The sequence below is a fragment of the Pyrgilauda ruficollis genome, unplaced genomic scaffold (genome assembly GCF_017590135.1).
Source record: "Pyrgilauda ruficollis isolate IOZ18807 unplaced genomic scaffold, ASM1759013v1 scaffold1, whole genome shotgun sequence".
In the NCBI taxonomy this organism is placed as follows: Eukaryota; Metazoa; Chordata; class Aves; order Passeriformes; family Passeridae; genus Pyrgilauda; species Pyrgilauda ruficollis.
The window spans coordinates 3,567,460-3,584,686 of record NW_024508100.1 but is presented as its reverse complement, the minus strand read 5'-3'; the positions used below and the strand labels follow the sequence as shown (position 1 = coordinate 3,584,686).

Here is a 17,227-nt window from a genome sequence, read left to right as displayed (position 1 = left end):
AACAGGCCAAAATATTTTACATTGTGATTTTTATTTAATAAGTTGACAATACCTAAAGGTGTGATGACCCCTGACAGTGCAATTGACATCATTTCTCTGGCCCAGACAGCTTTCAGCACAGTCACAAAGCAAGAGGCACCATGCAATGTAGAACAGGGAACAAAACAGGACAAGGTGGAGAGTGAGAAGGATGCATGAGTGTTCTGATGACCCCATTATATTGGTGGGTAACAGTTTGGATTTAACAGGAACCTTTTGGATTTTGAGGAGAAAAAAAAATGCACATCTTGTAGGAGGCACAGCAGCAGATTGCCAGCAGCAGGAACACACAGCAGGTCAAGAGCATCATCCTCATGTTTGCTCTGCCCCTGCCTCCAGCAGGTTTTGTCCAGTGCATCCCCCTGCCCGTTTGCAAAGGGACAGCAAACAGCCATTCTCTGGCCACTTATGGTTTCATAAACTCCTGTCACCCTCTTCAGCCATCTCTTGACTAGACTGAAGGTTCCCAGTCTGTACACTGCTTCTGTTTGTCCTAGCTCCTTTGTCAGCACTTTATATGGTTCTGCTGTATTCTTGTTCACTATGCAAATGGTCTTGAGTCTTGCCACTCTGTCATACAAAATATGATTTTACATATTGAAATTCTTCAGAAGTTTCTTTTCACTTGCCCAGAACAGATATTCTAGTTGCTGGGTGCAATTCTCACACCTCCCTGTCAATGTTTTTTTCAGAAGTGGTGGCATATTTGCTGCTCTCCTGTCATTTGGGTGGTTTTGAACAAGAATTATCACAGAACAGTAATTGAATGAAAAGAGAATAGGTAAGGTGAACTTTAAAAGAGCATGCAAAAATCTCCACTAGGAAAATCCTGCTTGCATTAGAGCTTCTGCAGACTGAATCTTAAATTTTTCAGATTCTGAGGAAGAAAATGAGAAAGTTATTCCCCTTTCCCCATCTAGCCCTCTCCTGACTGGGTCAACAGCCCAATTTCTGTCCTGTGTTTCACTTCCCCAGTTCCAACAAAGTGAATCATAAAGTAGAGGTGTAGCAAAACAACTGAAGGAATTCCAAATGGTCAGGATTTCTTTTCAAGCCAGTGTCTGTGCAATTACCAAGGGAAAAATTCATGAAGATCTATTGGTGTTTCCATCTGGCAAACATGGCTGGGTTCTTGTCCACACCTGTAACAAGCCAGTGAGATTACACCAGCCTGGGGGACACAGTCCACACAATAATGCAGAATAATTCATCTGAAACTGAGCTGTTCTGGGACTTCCTCCAAATTCTGCAACAGGAATGTTCATTTTTAGGCAAAAAGGGGTCCTTCCACACAATGTCTTCCCTGGGAATGAGATGCTGGTGTTGCTCACACCACAGTCACTCGCTCCATGGTAAATTGGTGTCACTCATTGCTCTGGCAGTGCTGCCAGCTGGACTAAAGGGGCTGCTGACCTGGGGAGTATCAGCCTCCACCTGCAGAGACTACAGAGTCACCAGACTGAGGGGCCTGGAGAGCCCTGAGAAATCCCTGGGATTAGGGCGAGGGCAGTGCCAGAATGGAAGAGAGAATGGAGGTTGAAAGGGAGAGGAGAGAGAAGACAGGTCCAGAGCAAAGCAGGGGAACAAAGCCAAGGGAGAACAAGATGGGGACAAGCCAAGTGCAGCAAAAGCCAAGGAGCTCTGAGCAGCCATTGTGCTGCAGCCAGGACCAGCTGAAGCCCTCCAAAGGAGGCTTTGCTCCCAGAAATCCTGAGAGTGCTCTGCCATGGATAAGGACTGCTGCCCCTTCCCACTCTCTGGGAAGGGAGCTGCAGGTGAAGCTTTGCCAAGCAGCCTGAAATGAGCAGTGCCAGTGCTCCCATGCTGTGTGAATGGACTTAGTGAAAAACACAGCACAGCTGCTCCTCGAGGGGATTTGGAAAAATAACACTTCACACACTGGGCTTCTGTGCTGGCCTGTGTCCTGGTCACACAGAAGGGCATGCTGTGCTTCACAGTGTGCAGGGATTGGTTTTCCCAGCTCTGGACAGGTTTGGGAAGCCACTCAGATCCCTGTGGTGCTCCCCCACTGTTACCATACCTACAGCTGCAGTGGCAGAGCAGTAGTTGTGTTTTCTCTCTCATACACTTCCAGCTAAGTCACACCAATTTATTTACACAAGCACAGCCACAGGCAGGAACTTTCTTCCAAATTCATCTGAAGAGATTTTTACCTTCAGATGTCCCATCGCCTTCCCAAGCCAGGTATCAATGTTGGAATCATTGGAGACAGCTCCAAAGCACATCAGACAAACTCCAAGCACCTCCTCACAGTGCTCAGCCTATTTCAGACTTGTGAGTGGACACAGTATCTTACAATAAAGGGGGAGAGGTGAGGATGAAACAGTCTCAGCTTTCAGGTAAAAAGGTCTTTCTTCATGCCTGAAACAGAAGAAGCAGTTTTCAAAGGCAGCTACAAGGGAAAACCAAAACATTTGGAGATCAGTCCATCACAGGATGGACCAAATATGTGTGACCTAATCCCAGTGTTTCACTTGAAGCAAAATAAGGCACAGTCTCATGAAGAAACTTCTTGGCACTGCACGGAGCTGCCCTTCAGTGTGATGCTGAGCAGTTGCAGGTGGCAGCATTTGGCACAGCTGGAACTGGCCAGGCTGCCCTGTCATACCCTGATTCTCCTTTTCACTCTGTCCATTTGACCTGCTAAAATAAAGCTACTCAGAAATTCACTAGGTTAAGAATGGGGTGTCCAGGGAAGGAGGGGAAGAAACCAAACATTTTAATTAAAGAAAACACTCTTCTGCAGGAAAACAGAAGGCCCAGCACTGAGATATAAACTTGTTTGGTCCAAGAACAGCAGATGTGTAGCTCCTGGTGACACACACCCCACTACAGCTGACAGAACTACAACGTGCCTGGAGGTGGGCACAGCACAAACAAACAGAAAGGACTTCATCATCTTTAATACACAGGCAAAGCCTACAGAGACTACAGTGTCATGTCTCAGTGTAACTGGGTAAGTTGCCACAGACATATGTTCATATTAAAGACAAAAAAACAGCTGCACGTGTCTCTAGGGCACTGTTCTCCAAAATTATCTTGGGTGGGGGTTACACTTGGCAAATTCTGATTTAAAAATCAAAGCAGGTACATTTTCCCCCCACCCTAATATCAAGTAACAGATTTACTGAATTGAGCCCTTACTGGCAATCCAGCAGATGTGAAAAGAGGGTACTTTTAAAAAAAGATACAGAACAGACAAATACATCAGACACAGGCCCCAGTTTCATCAGTACATTGGGACATACATGCTTGCCACATGAACTCCATAAAGCTGTATTTTATACAGCTGCATTTTAAAAACTGCTGGACAGGTGAGTCTCCTCAGGGGTCTCCAGGATTCAGTTCAGTAGATTAGCAGCTATGCAGTCACACAGATTTCTCTTTTCCACCTGAAGCAGCAGAGTTTCTGTCTGTAAGAGGGAGGAAGAACATAGTCAAAAAACAAAAGTCAGCATTGTAAAACTAATGAGCTCCCAAAGAAAAGTCCATTTTATTTTTATTCTCCAATTTGGAAGTAGTGGTATGAGGTCGGGGCACCTCACAAATACCACAAATCCCTACTGGTGTAACCAGCTACCATAGCTAGGCACAGGAAAAAAGGCATTATGAACACTACCAGCTCTAAATGCCAATCAAACCCATCCTTGACCTGCCCTTTCTGTATGAGATGGAGCTGCCATGTGAGTAAAGGCTGTGTTTTAAAAGCTGTGTTATCCATTGACCCTCCTCAGCTAAAGGCACCTAGAGCAGAGCTGGGCTGAAGCATCCTGCTCTGCACTTGCCTTCTTAGTGCAGGAAAAGCCATCTGCTGCTCAAGCTTTTTTTTTTTCCCCAGATGATAAATCTCAGGAAAAACCCACAACCCTGTGGTTTTATATTAAATCAGGTACCACTTTTGATTGTTTCAGCTGCCCTGCAAAGCTGAAAGGATCTGACCAGACTTTGCTAATCATTGAAAAGACACTCAATCACCACCTTCTCACCACCTCACTGACATCATTTGCCATGCTTTGAATAAGGGAGGTTGACAGCATGCCAACATTTTTGCAGCTGAGCCCCAAGGCTGTTTACCATCTTATATATCTTTAATAACATTTTCAAGCCTTTCTTTTTATTTTCAGGGACACATCTAGCTTACTGTGCTTTTAACATTCTAAACAACCACAGAGAGTTTACAAAGCAATGAAGAGCAGTGGCTGTGGTGGGAGCAGCTCTCTCCCAGCAGCTCCTCTCCCCAGTTCATGATCACATGGCACTTTGGCTGAGTGGTGAACCACAGATATTCCCAGAAAATACTGCCCAGACAAGGCTCCTCTCCCCAGGTCATGATCACATGTGGCACTTTGGCTGAGTGGTGAACCACAGATATTCCCAGAAAATACTGCCCAGAGTTAATTCTCACTGCCAAAACAACTACTCCAGCCTGCTCTGAGGGACCAGCAGCAACAAAAAAGCAGGACAGAGAGGGGCAAACAGATGTGATATGTGTAGAAATCAGCCTGTCAGGAGTGGTCTGTGACCCTTCTGATGCAGCCAGCCTGACAATTAGTGAGGGGCCATCACACCAGGGAAGGTGACAAAAACCTTTTGGTATTGGAAAAGAAAGGAGATGCAGTCTGTGGCTTCATGAAAGGGTCTGTGACCTCTGCTGGAGTCAGTTTTCTTTGAGACACCATGTAGACCAGCCCAGGGCCAAATGAAGTGTGAAAGCTCTTGAGCAATATTCTTGTGCAATAACATTATACACAGGCTTCCCCTGTACAGGACTGCAGGGTAAGATGTGCAGGAGGAATTAAATGAGAATTTCCTCTCCAAGCTTTTGGGAATCCCTCCCCCTCCAACACAGTAGGAGCTGCTTAGTCATCATCTAACAATCTTGCCTGCAAACAAAGGAGAGTTTTTCAAGGAAATTAATGTCTCCAGTGGGAATATTAACAAAGGGAATTGTATTTTCAGGGACAGGAATATTTACCCCACAAAGCAGCAAAACAGACTAAAATAGTCAAATGTGAAATATATGTGGCTGAAAGCAGTGGTCCTAAAACCCTTAGTTTGCATTAAATTGTGACACAGCTGAATAATAAAAGTAAAAATTAAAATACCCTAGAAGACAGTTCCAAGAAGACCTCAGCTATTAAATATTTCCATGTCTTTTGAGGATGTAGGCAGAATTCCTAGCTGAATGCCTGGAATAGGCCTGTTCTAGTCATGGGGAACTGAAGGATTTCAATATTAATTTAATTATTTAGATTTTAAAGCGATAAGGCAGTGATAGGTTTGTTTTCATGGGAATATATCACATTTTCAGGCTTGCTGTCAAATCTACAAGTGTGAAAGCCAATAATAGGGCATTCATCTCAGCTGACTTTTTTTCTATCCTCACATTATCTCTTTGGCTGTCTTTAATTTTTATTTTTTAAAATCTATTAAAACACAGTTGCTATCTTTGGGGTTCTTAATGCTACTTCTGCTTTGGATATCTGTGTTTTATAGTTTTTCTCATGGTCTGCAAGCTGAAGGTTTAATAAAGGTCACCACCATAGTCAGATACCCAGAGAAAACTTTAAGAGATTTTGCATCAAGATGTAGAAATTCTGATGAAAAGTTCAAAGGTTTGTAGTAGGAAGAGGCGTGCTAAAACCACTTCACAGCACAATCTGAACATCTTGTTTGGGCTGCATAAAGTGCTCAGCAGATTCATTAGCAAGATTTCTTCATGAAGCCCAAAATATATTTGACCTGTAATTATTGAACAGATTTTGTTTAGCTGTAAATGTGCTACATACCAATCTGGTTCTGCTGGAATGTTTGTTTATTTTTTTGTAGTATGTCACAATTCAAGGCATCTTCATTCATGCACTTGTATTTTCACCTAAACATCAAGGACACTGCTCAAACCATTCCTCAAAGACAACAGTTCACAGGCTTTGACCTGTGAACAACCTTGACCATAAATCAGAAAAGCAGAAAAGTTTCAGTGCCTTCTGTTGAACAATCTGTGCAGGAGTGTATCTCCAGCACTTCAGCTAAGGGGACACAGGAGGTGGGGACAAAGCCACCCTCCTGGGACACCACATCTGACAGCAGCTGGGACACAGGTAGGCACAGACTGCAGGCTGCTGCAGCAAGGGACAGATTCAACATCCCCACAGAAGGGAGGTACCAGCCCTGGCAGGTTCTGCACACTGACTGCAAGCCAGACGAGTTTCATTCCCTATGCTGTTCTACTTTGTGGCATTTTTCATCATTATGAAATCACAGAAATGTAAAAACTCCCTATGGATCATGTTTCCTCCCTTAGCTTCTCCCCAGGGATAAAAGCATGTGCAAGGGGGTACTTTATTTTAGTAAGCTTTTTGTTTGAGCTGGCTCTTTCCTTTTGGGTTATAAATATAAAATATACTCTCACCTTACTCCCCCTGACATAAAAACAAAGGTGTGTGCTCAGCATTTGGAGTGAGAAAAGCAGCACTAATGGCTCTAATTTGGCAAGAGAAGGATAGTCAGTTCACACTTCCCTATACTTTCTATTGCATATCAATACTTTGGGGTATTGATATATATTGATTTATCAATTGATATATTGATGTATCAATATCAATACTTTGGGGTATTGATACCCCAAAGCAGAAGAATTCCACAGATTATTGCATAGAGAGGTGAAATGTAATTAACCAGCCTCACCTTAGAACACAGGGCAGCACAGTTCACAGAGTGTGCAAAATCCATCCACCTTACCTACTTTTATACACAGAATTTTCTTTTATATTGGGGGGGGAAGAAAAAAGACATTTAATGTTTCCTTACCCTTGTGTCTAGATTATATGCTGTCTTCTTCAAATCCTGCAGAGCTCTCTGCATGAACTCAAAGGCATGGCAATCAACACAGGGGCGGCCTAGGAGAGCATTCAGTAGAGAATCATGACTGTATGGCATGAAGAATTAACCAGAAGCAGTAAACAGTGATTTTGAGTATCAGGAAGAGCTACAGAAAAGAGTCCATAGGGTAAGCACTGATGTTGGTACTCCTGAACAACCCAGGTAATTTTAATTGGTTCACTGTGATGGTTCACCCAGTCTCTCAATTATAAAAGAATTACTTCAAATTTACATTAATATTTTTCTTCCTGCTACATTGCTATTCCACATTTCCTTCCACAGCTCATTGTATGGAAACTTTAAACCCTTAACTTGAACCTTTCATTTTGCTTCACTAACCCTAGATACATTTTCAACCTTATATTCAGATTTTTCAGAAATTCTGTCTGAAAACATGAACCTGTTCCCTAGAAAAAACTTGTCCCCTAGTCTAACAAATGTGAGCACTAAAAAGCAAACTAATAAAATAAAATTGACTACAATATCATAAAGGCAGACCACTTTGGCTTCTAACTTTGAATATGCCACAGCTTTGCCCAAACAAATGCCCTGTTATCAGCAGGCATTGCTGGTAAGCAGAACTGCTGCAATCTGGATTTACTGGAGTGTTTAAGGGAGTGTTTCCCAGATTGAAACACTCAGTCTGAAGGCCACAAGGCTTACTTTGCCTTGGTCACCACATAACACAGATCTGTGCCCTCACAGACAGCAGTACTGAGACAAATTCAGACAGGACCAAACACCCTGAACTCATCAGGCTCACCTGCTCTCATTTGCCTGTGCCTGGCTGACAACCTCACCAGAAATACTGCACAAGAGAGAAATTCTCATTTAGTTTGCTCTTTGGGGTCTGCTGTGAATGAAAGGATGAACTCCAGGCTAATGCTGGGAAATGCTGCTGTGTCTGTGTCCTGTCTGTAAGCCCATTTTGGAAACACTGGATGTTGGACTGCACATGCCTCTGACACGCTGGACAATGAGCTTCCAGCTCACAATCTGAGTGCTAACAGCAACCAGGAATTCTGCCTGCTGGACAAAGGGAGCCTGCCAAATTATTTAAGTGGCTAAGAAAAAAAAAAAATCTATATATAAAACCCCCACATTAAACAGTATTAAAGACCTGCTCCATCATTGTACTATCACCCAACTTCAGTGCTACTGTATTTACTGGACAAAAGGAGAGGACAGCATTTTTTCACATCAACAACTTGATGGAAGGACCTGTCATGCTTATAAAGTAAAATAAACTCAACACAGATCTGCAAATGAGAATTAGGTGGCTGAAGGCCCCAAAACTAGGTGTTGACAAAATGCTTTCTTGGCATCTTCATTGTGATTTTTTAATAAAAATTCATTACTTTAAAACAGCAAACATTCTCAAGAACAAAATATAATGAACAGACAATGTCAGTTGAAAAAGAACAAGTCTCAGTAATGCCTCTGAGAAGCAAACATGGTGATTGCTGGCATAGAAAGGGCTAACACAATGGACAAAAGAAAAGGTGCAGAACATTGGCAGATTTCAGCAAAAAGCAAGAGACAAAGATAAGAGAGTGAGGAGCTTTGGATGCAGGAGCAAAACAGCACTGGTGGATGATCAGGCTGTGGTTTTAAAACAATGTAGGCAAGATATATCCAAAATAGTTTGAATTAGTTGGGCAAACTTCAGCGTCCTGCAACATGAGGCTGTAGGAGAGGACTGCAGGTGGCACTTACTTTCAGCTGGTATGGCTGTTCCTGCTTCTTGCTCAGCTCTGACAGGCTCCGTGACAAGAAGTGCAACCACAAAAACTAAAGGAACTGTAAGGACAGCTCTCCTCAGAAGGCAGGGTGCCAGCATCTTGGGAATGGGTGCTTCTCTGCTTGTCAAGAGACATAAACAAGTTCGTGAGGAACGCTACACACAAGGCTTTTGGCACAAAGAAGTTAATGTCCCTGATGGCTAAAGCACTGTCAGTCTTCTTCTGAAAGAAAACAAAACACCAGAAGATCTAGAGCATGGAAAAGAGTTCTCTGTACCTTTCCAGAGTGTACATAAAACTCAGCTGGGAGAGAACATCCCTACCCAAGATAAGAAGTCCCTAGAGTGTCCTTGGTTTCATTTGAAGGCCAGGATGCCAAGCAGCTCTGCCTGGTCTGTGACTTTTCTAACTACACAGTCACAGACGTGAATTTGGAGAGCTCGTTCACTGTTATATTTTGAGATCAAAACTTCAGGAATTACAGAGAGAACCTGGAAACAAGGTCTTTGGCCTTTGGCTTGCTTTACTGCATCATCTTTTCAAAAGTAAAATAACTAAAGGTAACCACTAACATTACACAACACACTAATTATAAAAATGCCTTTATGAAAGCATTTGAAGGAAAAGACTTTTGTTAAAGCTCCACAAATTCATAGGTAGAATTTCTAATGGTAAATGCATCAAAACTCTTTGACCTTCTGTTTCCCCTCCTAATCTGGGCTTCAGGTCATTATTTGCAGCCATCCATTTGTTCCTGAACACCACATCCAGGCCACACCATGCCCAAATCTTGGTACAACCTGGTCCAGCAACAGTTTTCCTTCACACAGAGGCAAGTTTTTTGTAAGTTTCAAATTAAGTATTTTCTTGACACAACAGGTAAACTGTTCAGAGCAAAAGGGACTGGCTCAAGTTGCAACTGCTGGTTAGAAACCCCAATCCAAGCCTCAAGGACTCTGGCACACTGCTGGGGAGGTCTTTAGCCAAGTTTACCTTTCATTCCTATACATCAAAATGGAAGAAAGACAGACTAAAATAAGGCTAAGTTATGGCAGTACAATAAAATCCACATAAAAAATCCATTCAGCTAACTGTGGGAAAGCAGGACAACATCCTGCCTCTCTCTGATTTTCAAGTTGGTGCTTACTGAGCAAAAGATGTTGCATAAGAGCATTAGATCTGCATGTACTGAATGCAAGAGTACAGCACTCCCCAGAACAGATTGTATTTCACATTTAGAAAGGCAGTAGAGGGAGGCAGGAAAGGGAAGGGTTTTCCCCATTTTGCCACAAACACAGAACAGAACAAGACTGCTCTTCAATATGTGCAATCCACCTTTTCAGACACAGCTAAAGTGAAGCTGCAAACTCTGCACGAACACTTGCAGCATGTGCAAACCAGCAATTCACCCAGGGAAGGAACAGCATTATTCACATCCCCTCCCTGTGCACCTGAGCCTAAACACAGGAGCAGGGAATGGTTCAGAAGCAAGAGGTAAAGATGTACAAGTAGAGTCACAGATATACTTGAGCCCATGGCAACAAAAAGATAGGGTAATATAATTTCTATACCCTCATATTGGGTTTCCTGTCCCACCCACTATTTAGATCTGATGTGATCCTTTTTTTTTTTTTTTTTTTTTAATCTCTACAATTCCTAAAATAAAGGGATTAAATCACTAAAAAGTGGCTTGGGTTTTCTCTTTTAATTAACGGTGATCTGAAATCAAAATAAGTACAATCAAATAAGATCTTCGCAATAAGATGCAGCAGAGTGTCTCCAAGTAACAGTAAATCAGGACAACACCAGCCTCTTTTGGAAGCACCTGATGAAGTACTACATAGGTTCAACAAAACAAAACAGACACACTGTTAAACTTTTTTTGGGGTACCTTACCCATCACCCACCCCAGAGTCAGCTCAGCTTTGTAGGTGAGCCCCACTGCAAAACAACTGCTCCTCTAGTGCAGCAATCATCTTAAATCACATCTAACTCCTGCCTCTTAGTTCTTGCATGGGAATTTGCAAGGAATAATCATGACAGGCTTCAAGGGTGGTCTCTCTCTGCAGTGCAGCTGGGAACAGAGACAGATCTGTGCATGGACTTCTATGAAAGAGAAAAGTCACCCCCTTTAACAAAGGAAAAAATATCAGTACCTGATCTTTCTCTTGTCTTTGTGATGGTTTCTTTGAAATGGCCGCTGCAAACTGCTAAGAGAACAAGTGCAGCATTTCTGAGCATGTGCACTGTCTCTTTTTAACCTTCTCTGAAAGAGGTTATTACTATGGGGAGATTTCTGCCATGGCAACAATGCAGAGCTCTGCAGCACACAGCGCAGATTTAAAGAGGCACAGGCTGTGTAGCCCAGGTCTGGGGAAGGATGTTTCTGCTCTGACATGCAAGATCCAGCAATAGATCACCCGCTCTAGGTAAGGTTTTTAAAGCCAGGCCATTTGATTAATCTCTCTTGAAGTCCGCTGAGTGGTTTTCCTGAGGTCTGAGCAGCTGGATGGGGCACCTGGTTCAAGCAACTTGCTTCCCCAGAGCTTGAAAATCACCATGACAAACTACAGCTGCTTTCTGGGAGATGAGGACAGAGCAGGGATTGCTCTCAGGAATTGCTCAGTGCACTGCCTGCCATTTGAATGGTTCTGACTTATAGGGGGCATTGCCTGCTTTCCCAGGTGTTTCTGTGATTCCAGACCCAGGGCTGCCAGGAGCAGCTGCAGCCACCAAAACTCTGAGTGGGAGCTTGAGCCCAAAGTCAGAACCCCTCTTTTCCAGCCTGCACTTCCATCCCCCTTTCAGTGCCCTGTGAGCTGCACTCCAGGACAACACTGACTGCACTTGTTCTGCAGGCAATGACAAAGTGGAGTGAAGATGATAAAAGTGATTTTGTCAAATCAAAGCTAAGTTCAGGGATTATATCACCCCCAAAAAACACATTTCCCATCACAAATTAGACACTAGCAGTGCTTTTTTTCAGAGAGAATGAGCCCAGCTGAGGGCAGGCACAGCACTGAGGAGTATGCACAGACCTTCAAAGGGACTGTGTACTGTGTTTGCTTTAGCTGGTTCAGAGGACACTCAATCATCAAAGATTTCATGGTGAAAGTTGGGGGCATTCTGTGCCCAGGAAGGTCAGGCACACAACCTTTTTTTATGAGCAGAAACTCCTTCTCAGAATTAGGACTGAATTGGTGGCTAACATTTTTCTTTTCAACTTGCTCTATATAACCTGTCTCTCCTGTACAGCCCAAGAGGAATGGTTTGCTCCCATTAATTCTGGTAAGTAAGTAAGAAGCTAAAATCTCAGCTTGTTCAGTGTGTAACAATGCTGCTCTATGAAGTTACCACATCCATGAGCAGAGTCAAGAGGGGATTAATTATAGTACTGCCATCCTTATACATCACAAAAACAGAAATCAGGGGAAAATACTTTTTAGAGACTGTTCTTTTGGGAAAACAAGATTTAGCATTGCAGAGATAACCTTTTGGTCTGATTTAGTACCTGCCTGTACATAAATTACAAATGCAAAACTTTATTCATGATCATTCTCTGCTCTCTAATCTCACACCTTGGCCTGTCTTCCTGATAAATAACATAGATATTCAGACACATACACACACACACCACCTGCCCCCCTCTCTATATGTGCCTTTTTTTAGTCTAATCATTCCCAGTAAATCTGTTCTCCTGAATCGTGTGCTTTCTCTATCACAACAGTAGCACCAAGCAGCCAGTCCTGGTACCTTGGGTGTTATCACTGATTCACTCTTCTAGACCCATGCAATGGGCTTCCAACTCCACTAAATACACTTTTGAAAATCTGTTTCTGCCATTCAGAAATGGCAGAAAGATGCTAAATTGCTTGCTCTTAGCATCCCATACCAAATATTGTAATGTCTCTTCTTTAGCCTTGTCTTAGACCGATTTATCCTTCAAGGAACAACTTCCATTTCAGTGTTTTAAACACATTTCCTCTATATTCACTTCTCTCCACTCTGCACTCTGTTAAGCAGCAGTTTTTCTCTTCACTGAAGCTAAAATTTTTCTCAAGTGGAAAATATCACTTCACCAAGGAGGAGATCTTCCATATAGGAGGCAGACATTCCATTTCAGTACATTTTTCATAGAATGTCCTGAGTTGAAAGAGACCCACAACAATCATCAAAGTCAAACTCCTGGCTCTGCACAGCACCATCCCCAAGAGTCACACCCTGTGTGTCTGAGAGCATTGTCCAAACACTCCTTGAATTCTGTCAGGCTGGTGACCACTTCCATACAGAGCCTGTTCAGTGCACAACCACTCTCTGGGTGAAAAACCTTTTCCTAATGTTCAACCTAAACCTCTCCTGACTCAGTTTCAGGCCATTCCTTGGGTCCTGTCACTGTCACCACAGAGCAGAGATCAGTGTCTGTCCCTCCTCTTCCCCTCTTGGGGAAGTTGTATCTGCACTGAGGTCTCCCCTCAGTCTCCTCTCCTCCAGGATGAACAGACCAAGTGACCTCACCTGCTCCCTGTATGGCCCCTCCAGACCCTCACCATCCTCATGCCTTCCTTTGGACACTCTCTAATAATTCAATGTTTTTCTTACATTGTGGCACCCAAAGTTGCCCCCAGCACTCGAGGTGAGGCCGCCCCAGAGCAGAGCAGAGCAGAGCAGGACAATCTCCTCCCTTGTCTTGGCTGAGGGAGGAAGGCCTGATCCCCCAGGACATGGTTGGCTTTCCTGGCTGCCAGGACACACTGAAAAATTTTGAATTTTTGAAAGTTTTGAAATTTTATTTGGAAAATGTTTTGAAAAATATTATTTTGACAGTTTTCAAATTTTGATAATTTCTGGCTTTCTGATTCAGAATTATTTGGTTTTTAAAACGAAGCTTAACGCAATAGAAATACATTGCATAATCTGTTCATGGAATTGCAGAGTAGGAACAGCTCTCATGTTAAAGTTATTGAGGCACAACCACAACAGAACATTATAAACTCAACAAAAACTTTCCTTCTCTTATATCCCTCATGCACAAGGCACAGGTCACAGAGATGCTAGCTCAAGGACACCTGAAAATTGGAAGTACAGACCAGGACTGGAGCTATACAGCCCCTGCACAGCACCCCCAGTGGTGATTGCACTGTGTCCAAAGCTGCAGTGGTGCTCATGAGGCACCATGGGCTGAGTGTGAAAAGTGACATTTGTGTGAAAGCTGGAACAACTTGACTCCCCAGCTGCCCTTGGGGATCATTCATGAGGAAAGCAGAGAGAATTTATAGCTTCTTTTCTATAATGAAGTCAAACACAATGGATTTTTTTTCAAGATCCCCACCAGCTAAAAACCATCAAAGTACTGTTACTGAGATTTCATTTTTTCATCTTGATAGCACATGTCTTGATACTATAAATATTTCTGTGGGATTGGAAGAAAAGCTCGAGCCTTTACCTCTAAGCCTCTTTACTGCTTGGTCTCTCCTTGGCTCTTAAATCTAATATCCTGTCACTACAGAAAATTTTCTCCTTCACTAAAGAAAACAGATTCTGTCATTTCTCCTGGAGACACTTTTATGTTTTCTCATAGCCTGCCCCCTAAATCATGGCAAAAATCTCCCCACAAGGTACCATCTCGTCTTCTATCAACCACACTTTTATGCTTTACCTCTGCCACGAATCCCAGGAAGGAGAGCCAGGGGATGAATCTGTCTGGGGCTGTGGATGCCATGCAGACTGCTTGTCATACCAGTATGTCCCTGCCCACACCTCTGGCTGTCACCCCTGTCACCCCTGTGACCCTGGGCTGTGAGATCTCGAGGCAGGGGCTGTGTTTGCTCCTCTTGGTGCAGCACCACAAGGCTGGAGTGTTGATAGAGGGCTCCAGGCACATGTGATGTATAATAAAGTCAAACTACCTAAAGCTGGTCTCATTCTCCCACACTCTGATATATGAGCTATTCACAGAGCAAGCCTCTGATTCTTTTCCTTCCAATGTAAAGCTGTTGGGATGTGTCAGAGTGACCAAATTAAGCAGCAAAGCCTGCCTTTGTTCCCTGAACAGGTCTCGCCTGTCTTGGTAGCAGCAAATAATTGCAATTGTTCCTCCTTCCATTTTCCTCACCAGTAATTTTAGGAACAATTTCCTTGTCACTAAATCCAAATCCCACAGTCCCTATCTGTCAGAGTATGGATCGCCTGAAGTCATTCTAGGATCCAAAATCTTGAGTTTCAGCACAGCCCTAAGGCTGGGCTCACATCCAAGTCTGACTTTTCCACACAGATCTTAGGGAGACCTGCTCTGTCAGAACCACTTACTGCTTTTTGGATGAGCTGCTAAATTGGGGTCTTATCTTCCTACATCTCCCTGGGAGCTGAGAAGCATCTAAAAATCCCATGGCAATATTCAGGAAGGGTTATCATTAACTTGACATCCTTGGCTTGCACTCTCCCTGTGCACCCTCCTGCACGCACATCTCTGGGGAATACAGCTGTGCAGGAGCTATTTCAGGGTACATAAGAGTTGCAACTTTAACTGGTTTGCAAATTCCACAGGGATGTCTTGAGTACTCTGCAGCAATTAAATATGCAGGTACTTGAATGGCCTTTGAACTAGAGGGGAACAAATCTCTTATTTCCCAAATTTTCCAGTCTGGAACCAAACTTCAGAGTCCAGGGGCCCCTTCTAACACTGTAGAGATCTCTCAGCTGACAAACAGTGCCAGTTTCCTTGCAAAGGCTGTTTGGAGAAAGACCAATTGAGGAAACTAAAGAAAGTGAGACTGCTAAAATTGGAATTTTGTTGATTACCTATTTTTCTTTCAAAAAGGTGTTTATTATCCAAAGTCTGCATCAGGGCTCTCAAACTACAGAAATCAGAAGACCCACATTCAGAGGCCTCCAGATCCATTCTCTGCTTTTTGAATCAGCTCCTTTGCAGGCAGGAGACTAATTCAGGATGATTTTTATGACATCAATACTTGGATCTCATTGAGAATCAATAATTCTGACATTATAATCTCTATGATTTAATACCTTAAAGATGGATGTACATTCACACATTTGTGTTTGAAAACTGCATCTCTAATTTGAATTCATGTTTACAAGGTATTTGCAAGCTGATGGATGTAGTTTCTCCTTTATGCATTTTTTTCTCCTTTCTAGAATGACAGTGCTACAAATTGCAAGCTGGATGGTGCAGTACTATCCTGATGTTGCACTAGCTGTGACTGCACAGTTTCCAGCTAAAAGCTTACTCATGTCTGCCTTTAAAATACTTTGTAAATTAATTCCTCATTTGTAATCCTGGGATGTTTTTAGATTGAGTCTAAAGGCAAATAGGCAATTAAAATTTCATAAGTATCACTATAGTAGCCATAATCTTGGCTGAAATCCAGGAAAACAGGCCAGAACCACCATTGTTGAGAGCATGGCTAGCTGGAGTCTAAGTAACTGAGTCAAGAACCAGTGATCAGAGCTGGGACAGATTCCCATCCTTAGGAAGTCCAGAATTTGATCTAGGCAGGGATCAAGTTCTAAAACACACCTAATAACAGATTACAATCCCCAAATCCTCAAACTCATCTGGCTGTCATTCTGGAGGGATACACAGTTACTGTATTTGCAGGGACCCTCGTGGCAGGGAGGAATGATGACTCTGACTCCATGTTCTCAGAAGGCTAATTTATTATTTTATTATACTATATTATATTAAAGAATACTATACTATACTATACTACAGAACACAGAAAGGATACTTAGTCAATGCTAAAAAGATAATAATGAAAACTCGTGACTCTTTCCAGAGTCTGGACACAGCTTGGCACTGACTGGCCAAAGAGTAAAAACAACTCACACCAAAATCCAATGAAACAATCACCTGTGGGTGAACAATCTCCTAACACATTCCAAAGGAGCAAAACACGGGAGAAGCAAATGAGATAAGAATTGTTTTCCTTTTTCTTGGAGGCTTCTCAGCTTCCCAGGAGAAAATCCTGGGCAAAGGGATTTTTCAGAAAATGTGAATGCCACACACAGTGACCACCAGGGCAGGATGGGCTACAAGCTCCTTGGAGAACTTAGTTTCTGTCCTGGCTCAGGGCAATTTTGGGAGAAATTCTAACTGTTGGCAAAAAAATGTAGGTCTGCAACCCTCAAACCAACAGATTACATTGAGATTATGAAGAATCCTATGTCAGTCTTATTTACTAAGCTACAGTTTGTAGTAGCAACTACTGTCAACCTGTGTTAGTGCTCCCAGTGTTGTCCAAATGGCCTGCAGGGCACGTCCCACACAGCAGCTGATGCCCTCCTGTGCTCTGACCTCCAGTCTCAGTTCCTAAGCAATGTGTCCTTTCATTCCTGTCACCCAGGGAAGCATCTCAGCTTTCTTCCACACTCATGCTCTGGGTTTTGTTAATGTTGGGTTTCACTGCAGGTGGTTGTAACCCACATGAGTGTATGCAGAAAGAGTGGCACTTAAATATCTCATGCCCCAGCAGTATCAAACTCATCTTACAGAACACAATCCTGCAGCTCTGAGATTATGCAAAATG

The 17,227-nt window shown here is 43.0% G+C and overlaps 1 protein-coding gene across 2 annotated transcripts; it reads right to left on the bottom strand.

The window, feature by feature from the left end:
• Positions 1-2,947: 2,947 nt before the first annotated feature.
• On the bottom strand, positions 2,948-10,931 carry LOC121363125 (neuropeptide-like protein C4orf48 homolog). Of its 2 annotated transcripts, none has more exons than XM_041485345.1 (4): positions 10,841-10,931; positions 8,659-8,804; positions 6,871-6,959; positions 2,948-3,473 (listed from the first exon to the last, which is right to left on the bottom strand). In XM_041485345.1, exons 2-4 carry the CDS (start codon positions 8,780-8,782, stop codon positions 3,402-3,404), a joined length of 285 nt encoding a protein of 94 aa, XP_041341279.1. In that variant the 5' UTR covers positions 8,783-8,804; positions 10,841-10,931; the 3' UTR covers positions 2,948-3,401. The 2 variants fall into 2 exon arrangements, with proteins under 2 accessions (XP_041341279.1, XP_041341205.1); XM_041485271.1 differs by having other exon boundaries at positions 8,659-8,801; positions 10,841-10,866.
• Positions 10,932-17,227: the final 6,296 nt, after the last annotated feature.

Bases quoted from the DNA above. Each gene is read 5' to 3' on its own strand.
- LOC121363125 (XM_041485345.1), bottom strand. From the start codon at position 8,782: ATGCTGGCACCCTGCCTTCTGAGGAGAGCTGTCCTTACAGTTCCTTTA. The intron at 6,960-8,658 runs GTAAGTGCCACC...ATGCTCTCCTAG, and splicing joins AACAGCCATACCAGCTGAAA to GCCGCCCCTGTGTTGATTGC. The intron at 3,474-6,870 runs GTAAGGAAACAT...TCCCTCTTACAG, and splicing joins CATATAATCTAGACACAAGG to ACAGAAACTCTGCTGCTTCA.